The 18,748-nt window shown below is 39.3% G+C and overlaps 1 protein-coding gene across 4 annotated transcripts in view; it reads right to left on the bottom strand.

Moving 5' to 3' along the window:
* Cep97 (centrosomal protein 97kDa) overlaps positions 1-18,748 on the bottom strand; it is a 255,616-nt gene that overhangs the window by 112,141 nt on the left and 124,727 nt on the right. For all 4 annotated transcript variants that reach the window (XM_053774178.2, XM_070100344.1, XM_070100200.1 and 1 more), the window contains exons 8-9: positions 16,953-17,171; positions 13,343-13,446 (exon numbers count right to left, since the gene is read on the bottom strand). In XM_053774178.2, coding sequence (XP_053630153.1) covers positions 13,343-13,446; positions 16,953-17,171 — 323 coding nt within the window. The remainder of the gene's footprint in view (positions 1-13,342; positions 13,447-16,952; positions 17,172-18,748) is intronic.

The raw sequence follows: 18,748 nt of genomic DNA, 5'->3' as shown, positions 1-18,748 counted from the left end.
AATGAGTAATACATATTTTATGAAAAAGAGGATAAATAAATGTACAAGGTATGATGTAGCACGTACTGAAAGTAGTTTGTTAGATTATGTATTGGTGGATAAAAGGTTGATGGGTAGGCTCCAGGATGTACATGTTTATAGAGGGGCAACTGATATATCGGATCATTATTTAGTTGTAGCTATAGCTAGAGTAAGAGGTAGATGGGACAAGAGGAAAGTGGCAGCAACAAGTAGGAGGGAAATGAAAGTGTATAAACTAAGGGAAGAGGAAGTTCGGGTGAGATATAAGCGACTATTGGCAGAAAGGTGGGCTAGTGCAAAGATGAGTAGTGGGGGGTTGAAGAGGGTTGGATTAGTTTTAAAAATGCAGTATTAGAATATGGGGCAGAAGTTTGTGGTTATAGGAGGATGGGGGCAGGAGGAAAGAGGAGTGATTGGTGGAATGATGAAGTAAAGGGTGTGATAAAAGAGAAAAAGGTAGCTTATGAGAGGTTTTTACAAAGCAGAAGCGTTATAAGAAGAGCAGAGTATAAGGAGATTAAAAGAAAGGTGAAGAGAGTGGTGAGAGAGTGCAAAAGGAGAGCAGGTGATAGAATGGGAGAGGTACTGTCAAGAAATTTTAATGAAAATAAAAAAATTTGGAGTGAGTAAAACAAGTTAAGAAAGCCTAGGGAACATATGGATTTGTCAGTTAAAAACAAAGTAGGGGAGTTAGTAGATGGGGAGAGGGAGGTATTAGGTAGATGGCGAGAATATTTTGAGGAACTTTTAAATGTTGAGAAAGAAAGGGAGGCGGTAATTTCAGGCACTGGCCAGGGAGGTATACCATCTTTTAGGAGTGAAGAAGAGCAGAATGTAAGTGTGGGGAAGGTGCGTGAGGCATTACGTAGAATGAAAGGGGGTAAAGCAGCTGAAACTGATGGGATCATGACAGAAATGCTAAAAGCAGAGAGGTATATAGTGTTGGAGTGGTTGGCACTTTTGTTTAATAAATGTATGAAAGAGGGAAAGGTACCTAGGGATTGGCGGAGAGCATGTATAGTCCCTTTATATACAGGGAAGGGGGACAAGAGAGATTGTAAAAATTATAGAGGAATAAGTTTACTGAGTATACCAGGAAAAGTGTACGGTAGGGTTATAATTGAAAGAATTAGAGGTAAGACAGAATGTAGGATTGCAGATGAGCAAGGAGGTTTAAGAGTGGGTAGGGGATGTGTGGATCAAGTGTTTACATTGAAACATATATGTGAACAGTATTTAGATAAAGTTAGAGAAAGTTTTTATTGCATTTATGGATTTAGAAAAGGCATGTGATAGAGTGGATAGGAGAGCAATGTGGCAGATGTTACAAGTATATGGAATAAGTGGTAAGTTACTAAATGCTGTAAAGAGTTTTTATGAGGATAGTGAGGCTCAGGTTAGGGTGTGTAGAAGAGAGGGAGACTACTTCCCGGTAAAAGTAGGTCTTAGACAGGGATGTGTAATGTCACCATGGTTGTTTAATATATTTATAGATGGGGTTCTAAAAGAAGTAAATGCTAGGGTGTTCGGGAGAGGGGTGGGATTAAATTATGGGGAATCAAATACAAAATGGGAATTGACACAGTTACTTTTTGCTGATGATACTGTGCTTATGGGAGATTCTAAAGAAAAATTGCAAAGGTTAGTGGATGAGTTTGGGAGTGTGTGTAAAGGTAGAAAGTTGAAAATGAACATAGAAAAGAGTAAGGTGATGAGGGTATCAAATGATTTAGATAAAGAAAAATTGGATATCAAATTGGGGAGGAGTAGTATGGAAGAAGTGAATGTTTTCAAATACTTGGGAGTTGACGTGTCGGCGGATGGATTTATGAAGGATGAGGTTAATCATAGAATTGATGAGGGAAAAAAGATGACTGGTGCGTTGAGGTATATGTGGAGTCAAAAATCGTTATCTATGGAGGCAAAGAAGGGAATGTATGAAAGTATAGTAGTACCAACATTCTTATATGGGTGTGAAGCTTGGGTTGTGAATGCAGCAGCGAGGAGGCGGTTGGAGGCAGTGGAGATGTCCTGTCTAAGGGCAATGTGTTGTGTAAATATTACGCAGAAAATTAAGAGTGTGGAAATTAGGAGAAGGTGTGGAGTTAATAAAAGTACTAGTCAGAGGGCTGAAGAGGGGTTGTTGAGGTGGTTTGGTTATTTAGAGAGAATGGATCAAAGTAGAATGACATGGAGAGCATTTAAATCTGTAGGAGAAGGAAGGCAGGGCACGAGTCGTCCTCGAAAAGGTTGGAAGGGAGGGGTAAGGGAGGTTTTGTGGGCGAGGGGCTTGGACTTCCAGTAGGCGTGCAGGAGCGTGTTCGATAGGAGTGAATGGAGACGAATGGTATTTGGGACCTGACGATCTGTTGGAGTGTGAGTAGGGTAATATTTAGTGAAGGGATTCAGGGAAACCAGTTATTTTTATATAGCCGGACTTGAGTCCTGGAAATGGGAAGTACAATGCCTGCACTCTAAAGGAGGGGTTCGGATATTAGCAGTTCGGAGGGATATGTTGTGTATCTTTATAGGTATATGCTTCTAAACTGTTGTGTTCTGAGCACCTCTGCAAAAACAGTGATTATGTGTGAGTGAGGTGAAAGTGTTGAATGATGAAAAAAAAAAAACTGCCATTTTTTGTGCTCAATTGATGGAAGGCTTACTAGTGAAATACCTAAGAATTTGGCCTAATGGAGCAATGGAATTTCCTTAAAATAAGACTGAAATGAGTGAAATAGCCAATTTTTAAACTGATCCAAGACCTCTAACTTTTCACATGTATAATTCCATAAATTTCTCATAAAATTTCATATTTTTGGTGTCATTACCTTCAGAAAAAGATTCTTTACCATTTCATATAGGGGACACAATATTAAATTTGGGGGTTTGGACAGTGTAAGGGTTAAAAGAAAGACCACCTTATGTATGATATCCAAAAAGTTTAAACTTACATCCAATGGGAAAAATAATAGCATTAGCTGAGAAACAGAAAAATACAAGACTTTATACAATATAAGAACTGGCCAATAATCTCTTTATTTTTTTAACTTAATAGTCATCTATTGCTCAGGTAAGGTAACCCAAAGAAGATAACACAATCAATTACAAAAAAAGAGGGGGATGGGGGAAGATTAGAATAATGTACAGTGGTCCCTTGTTTTTAATAAGCATCAAAAGTCGTAATTTTTGAAAATCATAACATTTTTTCGTCAAAACATTGACTCGCGAATCGTCGTTTGACTCGCAAATAGTCGTTTGTCCAGGACGCGTATGAACGGCCCCGAGGGGCCTCACACTCCATTCCCAGCCATTGTTTATCAGCGAGTGACCATCACCTCATGCATTCATATGATACATTTCATAATATTCCATTCTTCATTTTAGTACTTTCAACTGCTAAATTGTTATCTATGGAGGCAAAGAAGGGAATGTATGAAAGTATAGTAGTACCAACACTCTTATATGGGTGTGAAGCTTGGGTTGTAAATGCTGCAGCGAGGAGGCAGTGGAGATGTCCTGTCTAAGGGCAATGTGTGGTGTAAATACACTGTATTATGCAGAAAATTCGGAGTGTGGAAATTAGGAGAAGGTGTGGAGTTAATAAAAGTATTAGTTAGAGGGCTGAAGAGGGGTTGTTGAGGTGGTTTGGTCATTTAGAGAGAATGGATCAAAGTAGAATGACATGGAGAGCATATAAATCTGTAGGGGAAGGAAGGCAGGATAGGGGTTGTCCTCAAAAGGGTTGGAGGGAGGGGGTAAAGGAGGTTGTGTAGGCGAGGGGCTTGGATTTCCAGCAAGTGTGCGTGAGCATGTTAGATAGGAGTGAATGGAGACGAATGGTATTTGGGACCTGACGAGCTGTTGGAGTGTAAGCAGGGTAATATTTAGTGAACGGATTCAGGGAAACCGGTTATTTTCATATAGCTGGACTTGAGTCCTGGAAATGGGAAGTACAATGCCTGCACTTTAAGGAGGAGTTTGGGATATTGGCAGTTTGGGGGGATATGTTGTATATCTTTATACATATATGCTTCTAAACTGTTGTATTCTGAGCACCTCTGCAAAAACAGTGATTATGTGTGAGTGAGGTGAAAGTGTTGAATGATGACGAAAGTATTTAATTTTTGGGGATTTTTTTCTTTTTGGGTCACCCTGCCTCGGTGGGAGATGGCTGACTTGTTGCAAAAATAACTGCTAAATAAGCCACCATGGCTCCAAAGAAAGCTCCTAGTGCCATGCCTTTGGTAAAGAAGGTGAGAAATACGACAGAATTCAAGAAAAACATCATTGAACAATATGAAAGTGGTGTATGTGTGGCAGAGCTGGCCAGGATGTACTATAAGAAACCTCATACAACCATCGCTTCCATCATGGGCAAGAAAAAGGAAATCAAGGAAGCTGCTGTTGCAAAAGAGGCAAATATGCTCACAAAAATGAGATCGCAAGTTCTCGAAGATGTTGAGAACTTATTGTTGGTGTGGATCGCCGAGAAACAATTAGCACGAGATAGTCTCATGCAGTCGATTATTGGTGACAAGGCAAGGCAGTTGCATGACTACCTTGTAAAGAAATTGCCTGCAACAAGTACTGATAATTGTGATCTTAAGGCCAGCAAAGGTTGGTTTGAGAGATTTAAGAAACATAGTGGCATACACAGTGTGATAAGGCATGGTGAGGCTGCGAGTTCTGACAAAAATGCAGCTTAAAAATTCCTAAGTGAATTCAAGGAGTGCATACAGGCTGAAAAATTCCAACCCCAACAAGTGTTCAATTGTGACGAAACAGGCCTCTTTTGGAAGAAAATGCCAAGGAGGACCTACATTACTCAGGAGGAAAAGGCACTGCCAGGACACAAGCCTATGGAAGACACTAACTTCCATGTTTTGTAGTAATGTTAGTGGGGATTTCAAAGTGAAGCCTTTACTAGTGTATCACTCTGAAAACCCCAGAGCGTTCAAGAACAACAATGTTGAAAAGCGTAAATTGTGTGTGTTTTGGAAAGCTAGTAATAAGCCATGGGTCACGAGGGACACTTTCCTTGATTGAGCTTGCCAGGATGCATGGGAAGTCGAAATCAATCTGCTCCATCCTGGCAAAGAAAGTAGAAATCAAGGAAGGTAAAGATGAGAAAGAGGTAAATGTGCTAACAAAACAGAGATCACAAACCCCAGAGAGGGCTTTGATACCTGAAGTGCTTATTGAGGGGGATTTCCCTTCCAAACAATAACCCCAATTCCCTCTCCCCTCCTCGCCATCTTCAGTATGCCAACAAGAGTCTTCAATAAAGGTATGTAACGTTCATTTATCATTAAAATTAGTCATTTATATTTATTTCTCATAGTTTTCTGTATGTAAAACTATAGTTATTCTTTAAAAAATGTAGTTTTTGTTAATATTTTTGGTCGTCTGGAACGGATTAATTGCATTTACATTATTTCTTATGGGATATATTAATTCAGTTTTCGTACGTTTCGGTTTTAGACCAACCTTCCTGGAGTACCTGGAGTTTACCTGGAGAGAGTTCCGGGGGTCAACGCCCCTGCGGCCCGATCTGTGACCAGGCCTCCTGGTGGATCAGAGCCTGATCAACCAGGCTGTTACTGCTGGCTGCACGCAAACCAACAAACGAGCCACAGCCCGGCTGGTCAGGAACCGACTTTAGGTGCTTGTCCAGTGCCAGCTAGAAGACTGCCAGGGGTCTGTTGGTAATCTCCCTTATGTATGCTGGGAGGCAGTTGAACAGTCTCGGGCCCCTGACACTTATTGTATGGTCTCTTAACATGCTAGTGACACCCCTGCTTTTCATTGGGGGGGATGTTGCATCGTCTGCTAAGTCTTTTGCTTTCGCAGTGAGTGATTTTCGTGTGCAAGTTCGGTACTAGTCCCTCTAGGATTTTCCAGGTGTATATAATCATGTATCTCTCCCGCCTGCATTCCAGGGAATACAGGTTCAGGAACCTCAAGCGCTCCCAGTAATTGAGGTGTTTTATCTCCGTTATGAGCGCCGTGAAGGTTCTCTGTACATTTTCTAGGTCAGCAATTTCACCTGCCTTGATAGGTGCTGTTAGTGTGCAGCAATATTCCAGCCTAGATAGAACAAGTGACCTGAAGAGTGTCATCATGGGCTTGGCATCCCTAGTTTTGAAGGTTCTCATTATCCATCCTGTCATTTTTCTAGCAGATGCAATTGATACAATGTTATGGTCCTTGAAGGTGAGATCCTCCGACATGATCACTCCCAGGTCTTTGACATTGGTGTTTCGCTCTATTTTGTGGCCAGAATTTGTTTTGTACTCTGATGAAGATTTAATTTCCTCGTGTTTACCATATCTGAGTAATAGAAATTTCTCATCGTTGAACTTCATATTGTTTTCTGCAGCCCACTGAAAGATTTGGTTGATGTCCGCCTGGAGCCTTGCAGTGTCTGCAATGGAAGACACTGTCATGCAGATTCGGGTGTCATCTGCAAAGGAAGACACGGTGCTGTGGCTGACATCCTTGTCTATGTCAGATATGAGGATGAGGAACAAGATGGGAGCGAGTACTGTGCCTTGTGGAACAGAGCTTTTCACCGTAGCTGCCTCGGACTTTACTCTGTTGACTACTACTTTCTGTGTTCTGTTAGTGAGGAAATTATAGATCCATCGACCGACTTTTCCTGTTATTTCTTTAGCACGCATTTTGTGCGGTATTACACCATGGTCACACTTGTCGAAGGCTTTTGCAAAGTCTGTATATATTACATCTGCATTCTTTTTGTCTTCTAGTGCATCTAGGGCCTTGTCGTAGTGATCCAATAGCTGAGACAGACAGGAGCGACCTGTTCTAAACCCATGTTGCCCTTTGTTGTGTAATTGATGGGTTTCTAGATGGGTAGTGATCTTGCTTCTTAGGACCCTTTCAAAGATTTTTATGATATGGGATGTTAGTGCTATCGGTCTGTAGTTCTTTGCTATTGCTTTACTGCCCCCTTTGTGGAGTGGGGCTATGTCTGTTGTTTTTAGTAACTGTGGGACGACCCCCGTGTCCATGCTCCCTCTCCATAGGATGGTAAAAGCTCGTGATAGGGGCTTCTTGCAGTTCTTGATGAACACAGAGTTCCATGAGTCTGGCCCTGGGGCAGAGTGCATGGGCATGTCATTTATCGCCTGTTCGAAGTCATTTGGCATCAGGATAACATCAGATAGGCTTGTGTTAACCAAATTCTGTGGCTCTCTCATAAAAAATTAATTTTGATCTTCGACTCTCAATCTGGTTAGTGGCTTGCTAAAAACTGAGTCATATTGGGACTTGAGTAGCTCACTCATTTCCTTGCTGTCATCTGTGTAGGACCCATCTTGTTTAAGTAGGGGCCCAATACTGGACGTTGTTCTCGACTTTGATTTGGCATAGGAGAAGAAATACTTTGGGCTTCTTTCGATTTCATTTATGGCTTTTAGTTCTTCCCACGATTCCTGACTCCTATAAGATTCCTTTAGCTTAAGTTCGATGCTTGCTATTTCTCTGACCAGTGTCTCCCTACACATTTCAGATATATTGACCTCTTTTAGCCGCTCTTGTTATTCACACATCCAAAGGTCCACTGTATTGTATTGTGTGAAAAAAAAAAAAAAACAAAATGACAAAACTTTGAGAAATACAGTGGACCCCCGGTTAACGATTTTAATCCGTGCAAGAGGGCTCATCGTTATGCGAAATAATCGTTATGCGAATGAATTTTCCCCATAAGAAATAATGGAAATAAAATTAATCCGTGCAAGACGCCCAAAAGTATGAAAAAATTTTTTTTTTACCACATGAAATGTTAATTTTAATACACACAAACTGAAAAAGGCATGCACAATTACATGACACTTACTTTTATTGAAGATCTGGTGATGATTGATGGGATGGGAGGAGGGGAGAGCATTATCTTCTTACTGTTTAGAAGGGGAATCCCCTTCCATTAGGACTTGAGGTAGCAAGTCCTTTTCTGGGGTTACTTCCCTTCTTCTTTTAATGCCACTAGGACCAGCTTGAGAGTCACTGGACCTCTGTCGCACAACAAATCTGTCCATAGAGCTCTGTACCTCCCGTTCCTTCAAGACTTTCCTAAAATGGGCCATAACATTGTCATTGAAATAGTCACCAGCACGGCTTGCAACAGCTGTGTCAGGGTGATTTTCATCTATAAAGGTTTGCAGTTCAACCCACTGTGCACACATTTCCTTAATCTTTGAAGTAGGCACAATGGATTCCACAACTGGCATAGGCTTCTCAGGGTTAGCCCCAAACCCTTCAAAATCTTTCTTAATTTCCATACTAATTCTCACCCTTTTTACCACAGGGTTGGCACTAGAAGCTTTCTTGGGGCCCATGGTCACTTATTTTCCAGAAACAGCACCGAAAACACTGTAATAATACGAAATATTCCGAGTGTATGCTTGGATGTTACCGCGGAGGCTGGCTGGTAAACAATGGGACGGCCGGCACATGTGAGGGCACATTGGACGCGTCTCGGACGAAAATCGGTAAGCGGGTTTTTAATCGGTATGCGCGGCAAAAATTTTGCGATAAAAGTAATCGTTATGCGGAAAAATCGCTATGTGATGCCATCGTTATGCGGGGGTCCACTGTACAATAAACAAGAGCATAAACAATAAAAATTTAGTCCATAAAGACCACTTGCTTTCACTGAGAAACAACTCATGAAAAGGATAAAAACCGAGTTGTAAAAAAGAAAGGAAAATACAAGTTAAGAAAATAGACAAAGGACTATGTAAGGGAAACAAGAGATCATAGAAAACACATTCCCCCCCCTCCCCCCCAAAAAAAAATGAAGCTGTCAATGGCAGAATATTGTAAAACTAGCAAGAGATACAGTTTTATTAACCCTTTGACTGTTTCAGGGCCCTCTCTGAAACTGTCATTCTATGTCGCCAAATATTCGAAAAAAAAAAAAAATATTTTTTCTTATGAAAATGTTAGGAATATTTTTACTAGTGTTTTAAGCCTAAAAAAAAAATTTTGCCATCAGTACTTACCGAGATATAGAGCCGCAAAGTTTGCAGAAATTGACGTGCGTACGGCAACAGCGGCGACTGCCGCCCACCCGGTATTCTTTTATTTACTCTAATTCAAAGGTTTCTTGCATTTTTCAATATTTTTCTGTTCCAGGTAACTTATGTGGCCTGTGAGACCAATGTAAGGTGCATTGTTCAAATATACACTCATTATTTACAACACAATAACAGAACAAACTTTATCACTATTAGTTTGTGTATACACTTTGTTTACACAAACAAACAATACAAAACAATGTTTATTACTATTGTTCCATAATATATATACATATGTACAGTCACTAACCACGTTCCTAGAACTGCTGCAGCTTGTGGAACTCTTTGAAACATGGGTATATGCAGAGGGGCACTTCACACTCCTCACACATAAAACGAGTGTCTCTGCGTGTTTGTGGGCGTTTTGTGGTATGCATACATACATAACACCTCTTCTGAGCATTTTTCTTGGCAGTAGTAGGAGGCAGTTGTATGGGGTAGTGATCACCAGGCCTCATACGAGATGACGTCTGTGGGCGCTGGTCTATTGCAGGAGTTGCTCCTTTGTACTTTGCAATTATTTGTCTGATTAATGACAGGCAAAATTCACCATATTTTGGTGTTTTGTTGGTCTTCAACTTGTATATGTTATAAGCATTTAGCATAGAGATATCAACAAGATGGAAAAAAAGTTTGATATACCACTTATAACTCTTGCGTACACAGTCTGCAAACCCAATCTGCATGTCACATTTGTCCACTAAGCGCATATTGAGGTTGTAGTCCATGACAGCTGCAGGCTTTAGAATGGGTTCATTGGTCTCTCTGTTGTCCCTGCCACTGGGTACCATTTCGTTTTTGTGAACTGATGTCAACAATGTGACATCACGTTTGTCATGCCACCGAAATGCCATGATGTCATTGGCAGCAAAGGCTTGCACCTCACCTCTGCGAGTGCCAGCGTCAAACCTTGGCATATGTTTGCGATTACCACGCACTGTGCCACACACGTTTGTCAAGTTCACTCGCAAGAAATCACTGAGTAAGGGGCTTGTGTAGCAGTTATCAGTAAATAACATATGCCCCTTACCAAGATATGGTTCCATCATTGTTCGAACCACATCACCAGAGATACCCAATAACTTCATGGTATCTCTCAAAGTATTACTGCCAGTGTACACAATAATATCCAAAACTAGACCACTTTTGCAATCACACAGTACAAATAGCTTTATACCAAAGCGTTTCCTCTTGCTTGGTATATATTGCTTGAATGAGAGTCTTCCTTTGAATAAAATCAAGGACTCATCAATAACAAGCTTCCTGAAGGGATAAAAATACATGCAGCACTTTTGTTTCAGGTACATAAACACATTTCTTATCTTATATAACCTGTCGCTTCTGTCAGGCCTGGTTTTGTCTGAAAAGTGTAACATACGCAACAGTATCAGGAAACGATTGACACCTATAATGTCACTAAAACCTGGAGTTGAAATCAGGCGATCTGTTGTCCAGTATGTGGTGACAGTGTGCTTATACACATGTGGCATAAGCATTATTGTGGCAAAAAACAGGTACATCTCTGCCACAGTTGTCTCCTTCCACTTGTGTAGCCGTGATTTTGGTGAGAGAATTGTATTTGCCATGGTGTAATCACAGTATGTATTTGTTTCCCTGACAATGATGTCCATCAGGGGTTCATCGAAAAATAACTCAAAGCAGTCCAGTTCACTGGCATTGTTCCCAAGTGGACAAGATGGCTTTATTCCACTTTGTGTTTCATCAAAGTCATGGGGACTGGGAACAAACTCGTCACCGTCCTGCCAATCCCAGATGCGGTCTGCTGGTGGGGTCTGGATATTGTACCGTGGTTGTGGCTGTGCAGGTTGTGGTGGTGCAGGTTGTGGCAGTGTGGGGTAGGGTGAGGCTGGTTGTTCTGCTGAGTCAGCCGCGTGGCTAGTAGCGTGGCCCGGTGATGGTGCCACATGGGCCGTGCCACCCTCACTATCACCACCACTGCCTCCTCCCTCACTGTCACCATTCATACCCATCGTTACAATATCGTCATCTTCACTATCAGGTCGTGGTGTTGGGCCACGGGATGTGCTCCCAGAGTTTCTCCTTCCCCTTGGAACAACATATGAAACACTACCAGACCGCATGCTACGTCGTACATACTGGCGCTTCACTGGGGAATATTCACTCTCACTGTCAGTAGAACTGCTTTCAATGACCTTGAAATCACTATCACTATCACTATCACTGCTATCATCAGGGTGTTGTACACGACCAAATAGTTTCCTCTTTCGTCCTGGTACAGGCAAACGTGAACGTGAACAAGCCGGCACAGCACCAGAGGTCGAAGGTTGTGGGTCATCTGGGTTTTCGTCACTATTTACGTTATCCTGGGCACTTTTTTCGGTAACACTCACTTGAAAACCCTTGAATTCACTGTCACTGACACTTTCATCGCTGTTAGAGCTATCACTTGGGAACAAAAGACCTCCAATCCGCCGAGGAGTGAGGAACTTCTTACCGAGAGGCATGGTGAAAATGGACTGACAACATGGCGTTCCCACAATGCACCGCTAGGTCCCAGATTTTTTTCACAGGGTGCACACCAACCACTGAGACCCATTCTCTCCCGTGTAGGCCTACCAGGCCTTTGGCGCTCGATTTGAAGCCGCTAGAATTTGTGCGTATAAATACGTCAGAAACATTGGCTCGTAAGACGTATTTATACGTCGGAAACAGTCAAAGGGTTAAGAAATGTCATATTTAGGTACTTCTGCTTTTGCTGTACACAAGTTACTATCCCACTTTACCTATTACATGTACTAACACCCTTATCTGCTGTTGAAAACAAAGTTAGCTTCTGGTTAAGATGTTGGGAATTAACCAAAATCTACTGCCTGCCAAATTGTAATTGATTTAATGAATTAACAAAAGAAAGATGTAAAGTATTTAGATATCTATAAACTATACAGTACTCTCATGTCCATGAAAAAACCTAAACCTAATACATGTACAATAATGCCCAGAACAGATATTCTAGCTTCTAAAAGCACTGTACAGTATAATGAACTGCCATTCTGTTCAAATTGTTATTGTACAACAAAGCCTCAATTGGTAGAGAGAGAAATCCTGATCTATAGTTCTGCACTCCACAATGCATCTTGTCTTAGGAAGATTGGGTGATGTGTTGAACATGACAGATAGTATATGCAAACATTCCATTCAATTATCTCTATTTCTTTAGGGATAACCTATTCAGCCATAATCTTGGGCACCAATTAAATAGCAGTGATCAAAGATTATATTCAGAGAACTATTGTAAAGGGAAATATGAAACATTGAAATCAACTTTACAATTAAAGTGCTAAGAAGTGTCGCTCCATTTCTGTATATAAAAAGTTTGTTCAGAATCCATAGTAGCTGAAACTACAAGCAAAATTTATATCACACATCCTAATACATAAAATGCAATTTATGTCATGCATCCATAACATCTCTGCTATAACAATTATTTTAAAGAATATAACTTCTCTATAAATGTTAATTTTAAGAATTATGCAGATTATCTTCATTTAAAATTAATTATAAAGCAAAATATTGTTTAGATACACTAGAAATATGTCCTTACAAAATGGATGCTTCTGCTTGTTCATAAGGACAAACATAAGTAACTCTGTATATATAGCTTACTTTAGTGCCAAAAAATTCTCTTGTCTATAGTGTAATTACCAATATATTAAGTAGATTTAATCATTAGGCTTTCATAAGATCTTTTTTCTAAGGTTGATTTTCAAGTCTAATGATTAAATTGAACGTCTATTATAATATAGAGTCATATAAATTTCTAAAATATTTTTCTGAGCATCAGCAGTGATGTGCTTTGCATATACAAGTGTGCACAATTTATGATTACTGAGGCAGGACTTAAGATTAAAATAAAGGCTCACACTAGATCCCAGGCTTAGGCTCTATCAAAAATTTACTCTCACAAAGAATGATACTAAGAAAAGCAAAATAAGAGGCAACTTTCAGAAAGGTAGACACAGAAAATGCTTATAATAAGATGATAGTGATACACAATTTTACACTGACTATAAATATCAACAAACTTTCTGAATGTAAACTATGAGAGTAATTATTTGATTATGCAAAACTTGAAGTTGCTGTTTATCTGATAAAGTGGTAGAAGATTAAGGTCATTTAAGCATTTGCAGCCAAGCATAAAAATGTTGTGAAATAAGAAAAAAACAGTAAATCTACTGACTAACCAGTGTTGCGTCTCACAGACGTTGATCGTACAACACTTCGCCGGTGCATTGCTGGAGAGTCATGATGACTACTAGACCTACTGCCTCGTCCACTTGAAGATTCACTAAAAGAGGAAACCTGCTCAATTAATTATCATTTGAAAGCTAATAAGTTAATAAATACTGTAATGAGCTAGTTAACAATTAATGTATTTTAGACACTGAAAGAAGAGACTGCATGGATCAGTTAGCTAAACTGTATCCAAATGTGAACTGTTAATAAGTACCATAACAAAAAATGATCAAGTAAAAATTTTATTTGTATTCATTAATTCGTTCATTCCCTCTTTCTTTCTCATTCTCTCTCTCTCTCTCTTTTTCTCATTCTCACTCTCTCTCACACTGTCTCTCTCTCACTCTGTCTCTCACACATTCTGATACCAATTACATTTCAAGCTAAATAGGAAATACATGAACCAAGCTTTCCCAAAAACTGCAAAAGGTAGTTCTACTAACAATTCATGCAAAACAAGGTAAGACAACAAGCATAATGTCATACTTCACCCACATAACAGCACTTGGTAAGATATAAAACAATGACTCTTAAATAAGGAAAGCTGTGTAGTTTTTATTGCCAAGTGAAAAATGTTATTATTTCACATACTTTTCCACAAAATGAGTGAGATAAAATGGGTATTACTTGAGTTGATTCAAGTGCAGTGAATGACAGGCCATAAAAAAAGAAAAATACAGATGTTAAATTAGATGTAGCCATCAGCTGATCACATCAACCATTCTTGTATATACTGTACTACAGTATTATGCACTCACCATGCCTGCTACTACCTCACATGATGTATATATTGAAGAATTGCATGTATCTTGACCACAAATTGAAAGCCCCTTCTTTGTCAGAATTATTCTACAAATAATGATCCCCATAAAAAAAAAAACTGACGTAATACTTTTGGAATTAGGCAGGTGTGAAGTTGGAAGTTGGGGAACACTTTGTGCTACAGCAATTTTACCCCTTTGAGGCCTTTTCTTTTTAGGCCATTTCCAGTTTCAAACCAACCCAATTCTTAGTATGCCTTCAGTACTATCCACTGATCCATAGAAACTGCACTTTCAGTCATCAGAACTGCCCTATTAAGTGCCTGGTAATTTATCCAATTTTACACCATTTTCAACAAATTATGATTAAAACAACAAGTCCAAAACAAATACTGTAGGCATTCCAGCCACTAAAATAACCCTCCTATTCATTAATCAAATCCCCAGGCCTCTCCCATACTTCACTTATTCTCCATTTTGAATCCATTGTCAAACAAATTGACCCTTTCCCCCAATTTGACATCTATTTCAGCCCACCCTCCAGTCTTCAGCAGATCAAAATCTTCAATTTCACTAGTACATCTTCTGATCTATCTATTGGCACCAAAAAACAGCCAGGAAAAATACAAAAACTATCCTAAATATACCCCAAAGTTGCTATTTTAACGTCTGTCAGGATTATGATTATACTGCACACACCTACTACACAGACCCATTTTCTCATGTCTAGGACCAAATTTGCCACTCACAGGATATGTGAGGGTATTCCGAGTTATGCATAGATCTACAACACCTGCGATGATCCCATTGATGTAGATTTACGAGACCACCAGTTTAGCTGTTATAAGAGAACAACACCTACATTCATCAGCAAGTTCTGTAGCATGTCACCTTCTTATTTCCCCCTAGCCTTTATTAGGTTCAAAGTTTTTTGGTTCTGTTGTGCACTACCCAGCAAAACTAGTAAACCACTATACAAGCAGCTAATACAATATAACTAGCTGTATTATTTAGTCAAATAACTAAAAAGAAGAAGAAAAAATGTGTGGAGAAATGCTGAGACAATACTATAAAGAATAAAGCTTTAGTGTGTGAGCCAAGACACTACAATATAGTATTAAACTGATTAAGAAAAATGTGAAGCCATGAAATTATTTTAGATAGCTGGCTGAACAAAGGCAGTGAGAAATTTCAAATCATAAGTGCTCTAACCCTTTTGGTGTCGAGACCCCTGTTCACAAACTTGCTCTCAGTGCTGAAGAATTAAAAAAAAAAAAAAATCTTATGAAATGATAGAGAATCTTTTCCCGATGGTAATGACACCAAAAGTACAAAATTTGATGGAAAACTCATGGAAGTACGCTCTCACAAAGTTAGCGGCCTTGGCGATATTTACACATTGGCAATTTTGCCCACATTGAGCCCTATTCCATTGTTCCAGTCGACCAAACTCATGGCTATTTCACTAGAACTCCTTTTGTTCTATCGACTGTGTACAAGAAACTGCCCATTTACTAATTTCAACTAACCAATAAAGTGATCAGAATTTACTAATCTGGCCAATTTCATACACAATTCAAGGAAGGCCAATTTCAAAATAGGGTCCAGAATTAACAAACATTCCTAGCACTAAAATAACATTTTCTCTGTTCATTAGTAATGACTCCAGGCCTCTCTTATATTACGCTTGCTTTCCATTTTGAATATTTATCCACACCAAAAATAAAAGATTTACTGTTATGCAGACTGCTGCATTACTGTATAAATGGTATAAATAATATCAGCACATTTGTGAAAGCATATTAGATCCACCAGTTGACGTGTATTGGATGTGTTACGTGATTTGTTTACTCTCGAACATCGGCAAAAATCGAACATTTCCGCTACTCTGAGCTCAATTTCAAGGTACTTTTACTCTGTAAACTATTCAAAATCATCTCTAGTTCTGTAATACACGTACCTTCCATCCTATCAAATGAGACGAAGAAAACCAGAATACAACCATAAATACCATATGAAAATACACTGCAAAGTTGCTGTTTTAAATGAAAAACATGGTCGGATGTTTTTTATACTGTGCACACTGACCACTCAGACCCATTCTTTCATATGTAGGCCTACCAGCTTTCTCCCACAAGACTTAAAGCTGCTGGAATTTTGGTGTACTATTACGGGACCGACACTGGCTTGCAAGCCGTAATATTACGGGACCAACAGTGAAAGGGTTAAATATCTTGGTAAATGCAAAAGCTACTGATCCCAACTTTAATACGTATATGGTTACAAGAGTTTTGATCTTGCTAGGCATAAATAAAAAAATAGCAGTAGCTGAAGAACTCTAAGTTTGTTTGACACCCTCTATTTAACACTGACATGAAAATAAAACTAACACTAAACACTCAATTTAATGGACTTTGAAAATATGAGATATGGAAACAACAGACAAAATCCATTGGCTGCAGAACTGTCTAATGCTGTTATGATCCAGCAAAATCATCTCTTTTCTATTCACCACAATCATCGTTACCAGTCACCTGCTCTTCCTTAGTTCGTAAAATTTAAGCTTCCTGTACACCTATCAAGTGAAGTTTACATACAGATACAAGCTTTGGTAATGTCCAATGCAACCAGGAATTTTGAAGAAAACAGATGAATAAAAATATAATTTGCTTGTTCTACGATTTTTTTACAGATTTATTTCATAATTTTGAAGGCACTATGGTCGAAAGTACAGTATATGGCAAATAAGATTATTCCATTTCATTTAAATTCAGCCAAGTACAGCTAAGATGCTTACCTAACATCCTGTCCATTAACAGAATGTCTGAGATCATGCTGATGTTGTTTCGCCAACTGGAGAATTTTGGCTAACTTATCATCATCATCAGGAAGGTCTGCACCTCCCCATCCTCCACCAGCAAGGCAAACGCCTGACAGGTACTGAACTAGTGCAGCGTGCTCTCCTACCTGAAACCCACGCCCTTTACCCTGAGAGTACAGCCACTCTGCTTTTAAGCTGAAAAAAAAAGGCACAAAAAAAAAAAAATGTAATTTTTCAATTGATAATAAAAGTTTCAAATTTATTTTCAATATGAATATTTCCTTAATACTGTACTGTACTGCTTAGCTAGTGTAGCAAAAGTTTGTGGATATAGGAGGGTGGATGCAGGAGGGAAGAGGAGCAACTGGTGAAATGATGAGGCAAAGAGGGTATAAGGGAGAAAAAATTGGTATATATGAAAGGTTTAGCAGAGTAGAAGTAATATACGTACTGTACAGAGGGAGGAGTATTGTACTATGGAATGTAAAAGAGAGGTTAAAAAGAACTGTGAGGGAGTTCAAGAGTTAATGAGAGTGTGGGAGAGGTTTTATTAACAAGCTTTGCTGAGAATAAGAAAAAAATTTGGAGTGAAATCAATAAGTAGAGAAAGCCTAGAGAACAAAATCCATTAACAGTTAAAACACACACACACACACAAAACAGGGAGCCATTAGATGGGGAGTTAAGAGATACTGGGAAGATGGAGTTGCTGATGAAGAGGGAGAGGCAGTGATTTCCTGCACTGAGCAGGGAGATATATTATCTTTTAAGAATGAAGAAGAGCCAGGTGAAAATGTGGGAGAGGAGAATGAGGTAGTGAGCAGAAAGAAAGAAAGAGAGTAAAGCAGCTGGGAAATATAGGATTAAGATGACAAAATGTAAAAAGTAAGTGGGGATGTAGTTCTGAAGTGGTTGGTGTACCTGTTCAATACATGCATGAAAGGGTGGAAGGTTCTTAGGATTGGCACAACACACACAAAGGGGAAAAAGGGGATAAGCCTATTGAGTATACCAGGTAAAGTTTATGGTAGAGTTATTAGTGAAAGAATTTAAACAAGACTGAGTAGGACTTTTCATGACATTTGTGGATTTAGATAAATCATATGATAGGGAGGCTTGGGGAGGAATGTGGCAGATGCTGCCAATATATGGAATATGTGGTAGGGTGCTTAAAGCATAAAGAGCTTTTACAAGGATAGCAAGGCTCAAGTTAGGGTATGTAGGAGAGAGGGAGATTATTTTCCAGTAAAAGTAGGCTTTAGACAGGGATGTGTGATGCCATCATGCTTGTGTAACATATTTATTGATGGGTTTGTAAAAGAAATGAATGATAGCATGTTGGGAGAAAAGAGGGACTGAAAGACGGTGAATCTGGTACAGAGTAGGATTTGTCACAGATGTTTTTTGCCAACACAGTTCATTGGGAAGATTCTGAAGAGAAGTTGCAATGATTGATAAATAAATTTGGAAGGGTATGTAAAAGAAAATTAAACGTGAACATAGGAAAGAGCAAGATGATGAGAGTATCATCAATTATAGGCAATGAGAAACTGGATATTAGATAGGAGGAAGTATGGAGGAAGTAAATGTGTTCAGATATTTGGAAGTGGACTCATCAGCAGATAGTTCTGTGATAGACCAGGTAAACCATAGAACTGATGGAGGTAAAAAGGTGTGTGGTGCATTTAGGTATCTGTGATGAAGAACTTTATCCATGGAGGGAAAAAGGGGAATGTATGAGAGTATAGTGGTAGCAATAATGTTGTATGGTG

This window comes from Cherax quadricarinatus, chromosome 1, assembly GCF_038502225.1.
Source record: "Cherax quadricarinatus isolate ZL_2023a chromosome 1, ASM3850222v1, whole genome shotgun sequence".
NCBI lineage: Eukaryota > Metazoa > Arthropoda > Malacostraca > Decapoda > Parastacidae > Cherax > Cherax quadricarinatus.
The sequence above is the reverse complement of the archived record's forward strand: the minus strand, read 5'-3'. Positions and strand labels throughout refer to the sequence as shown.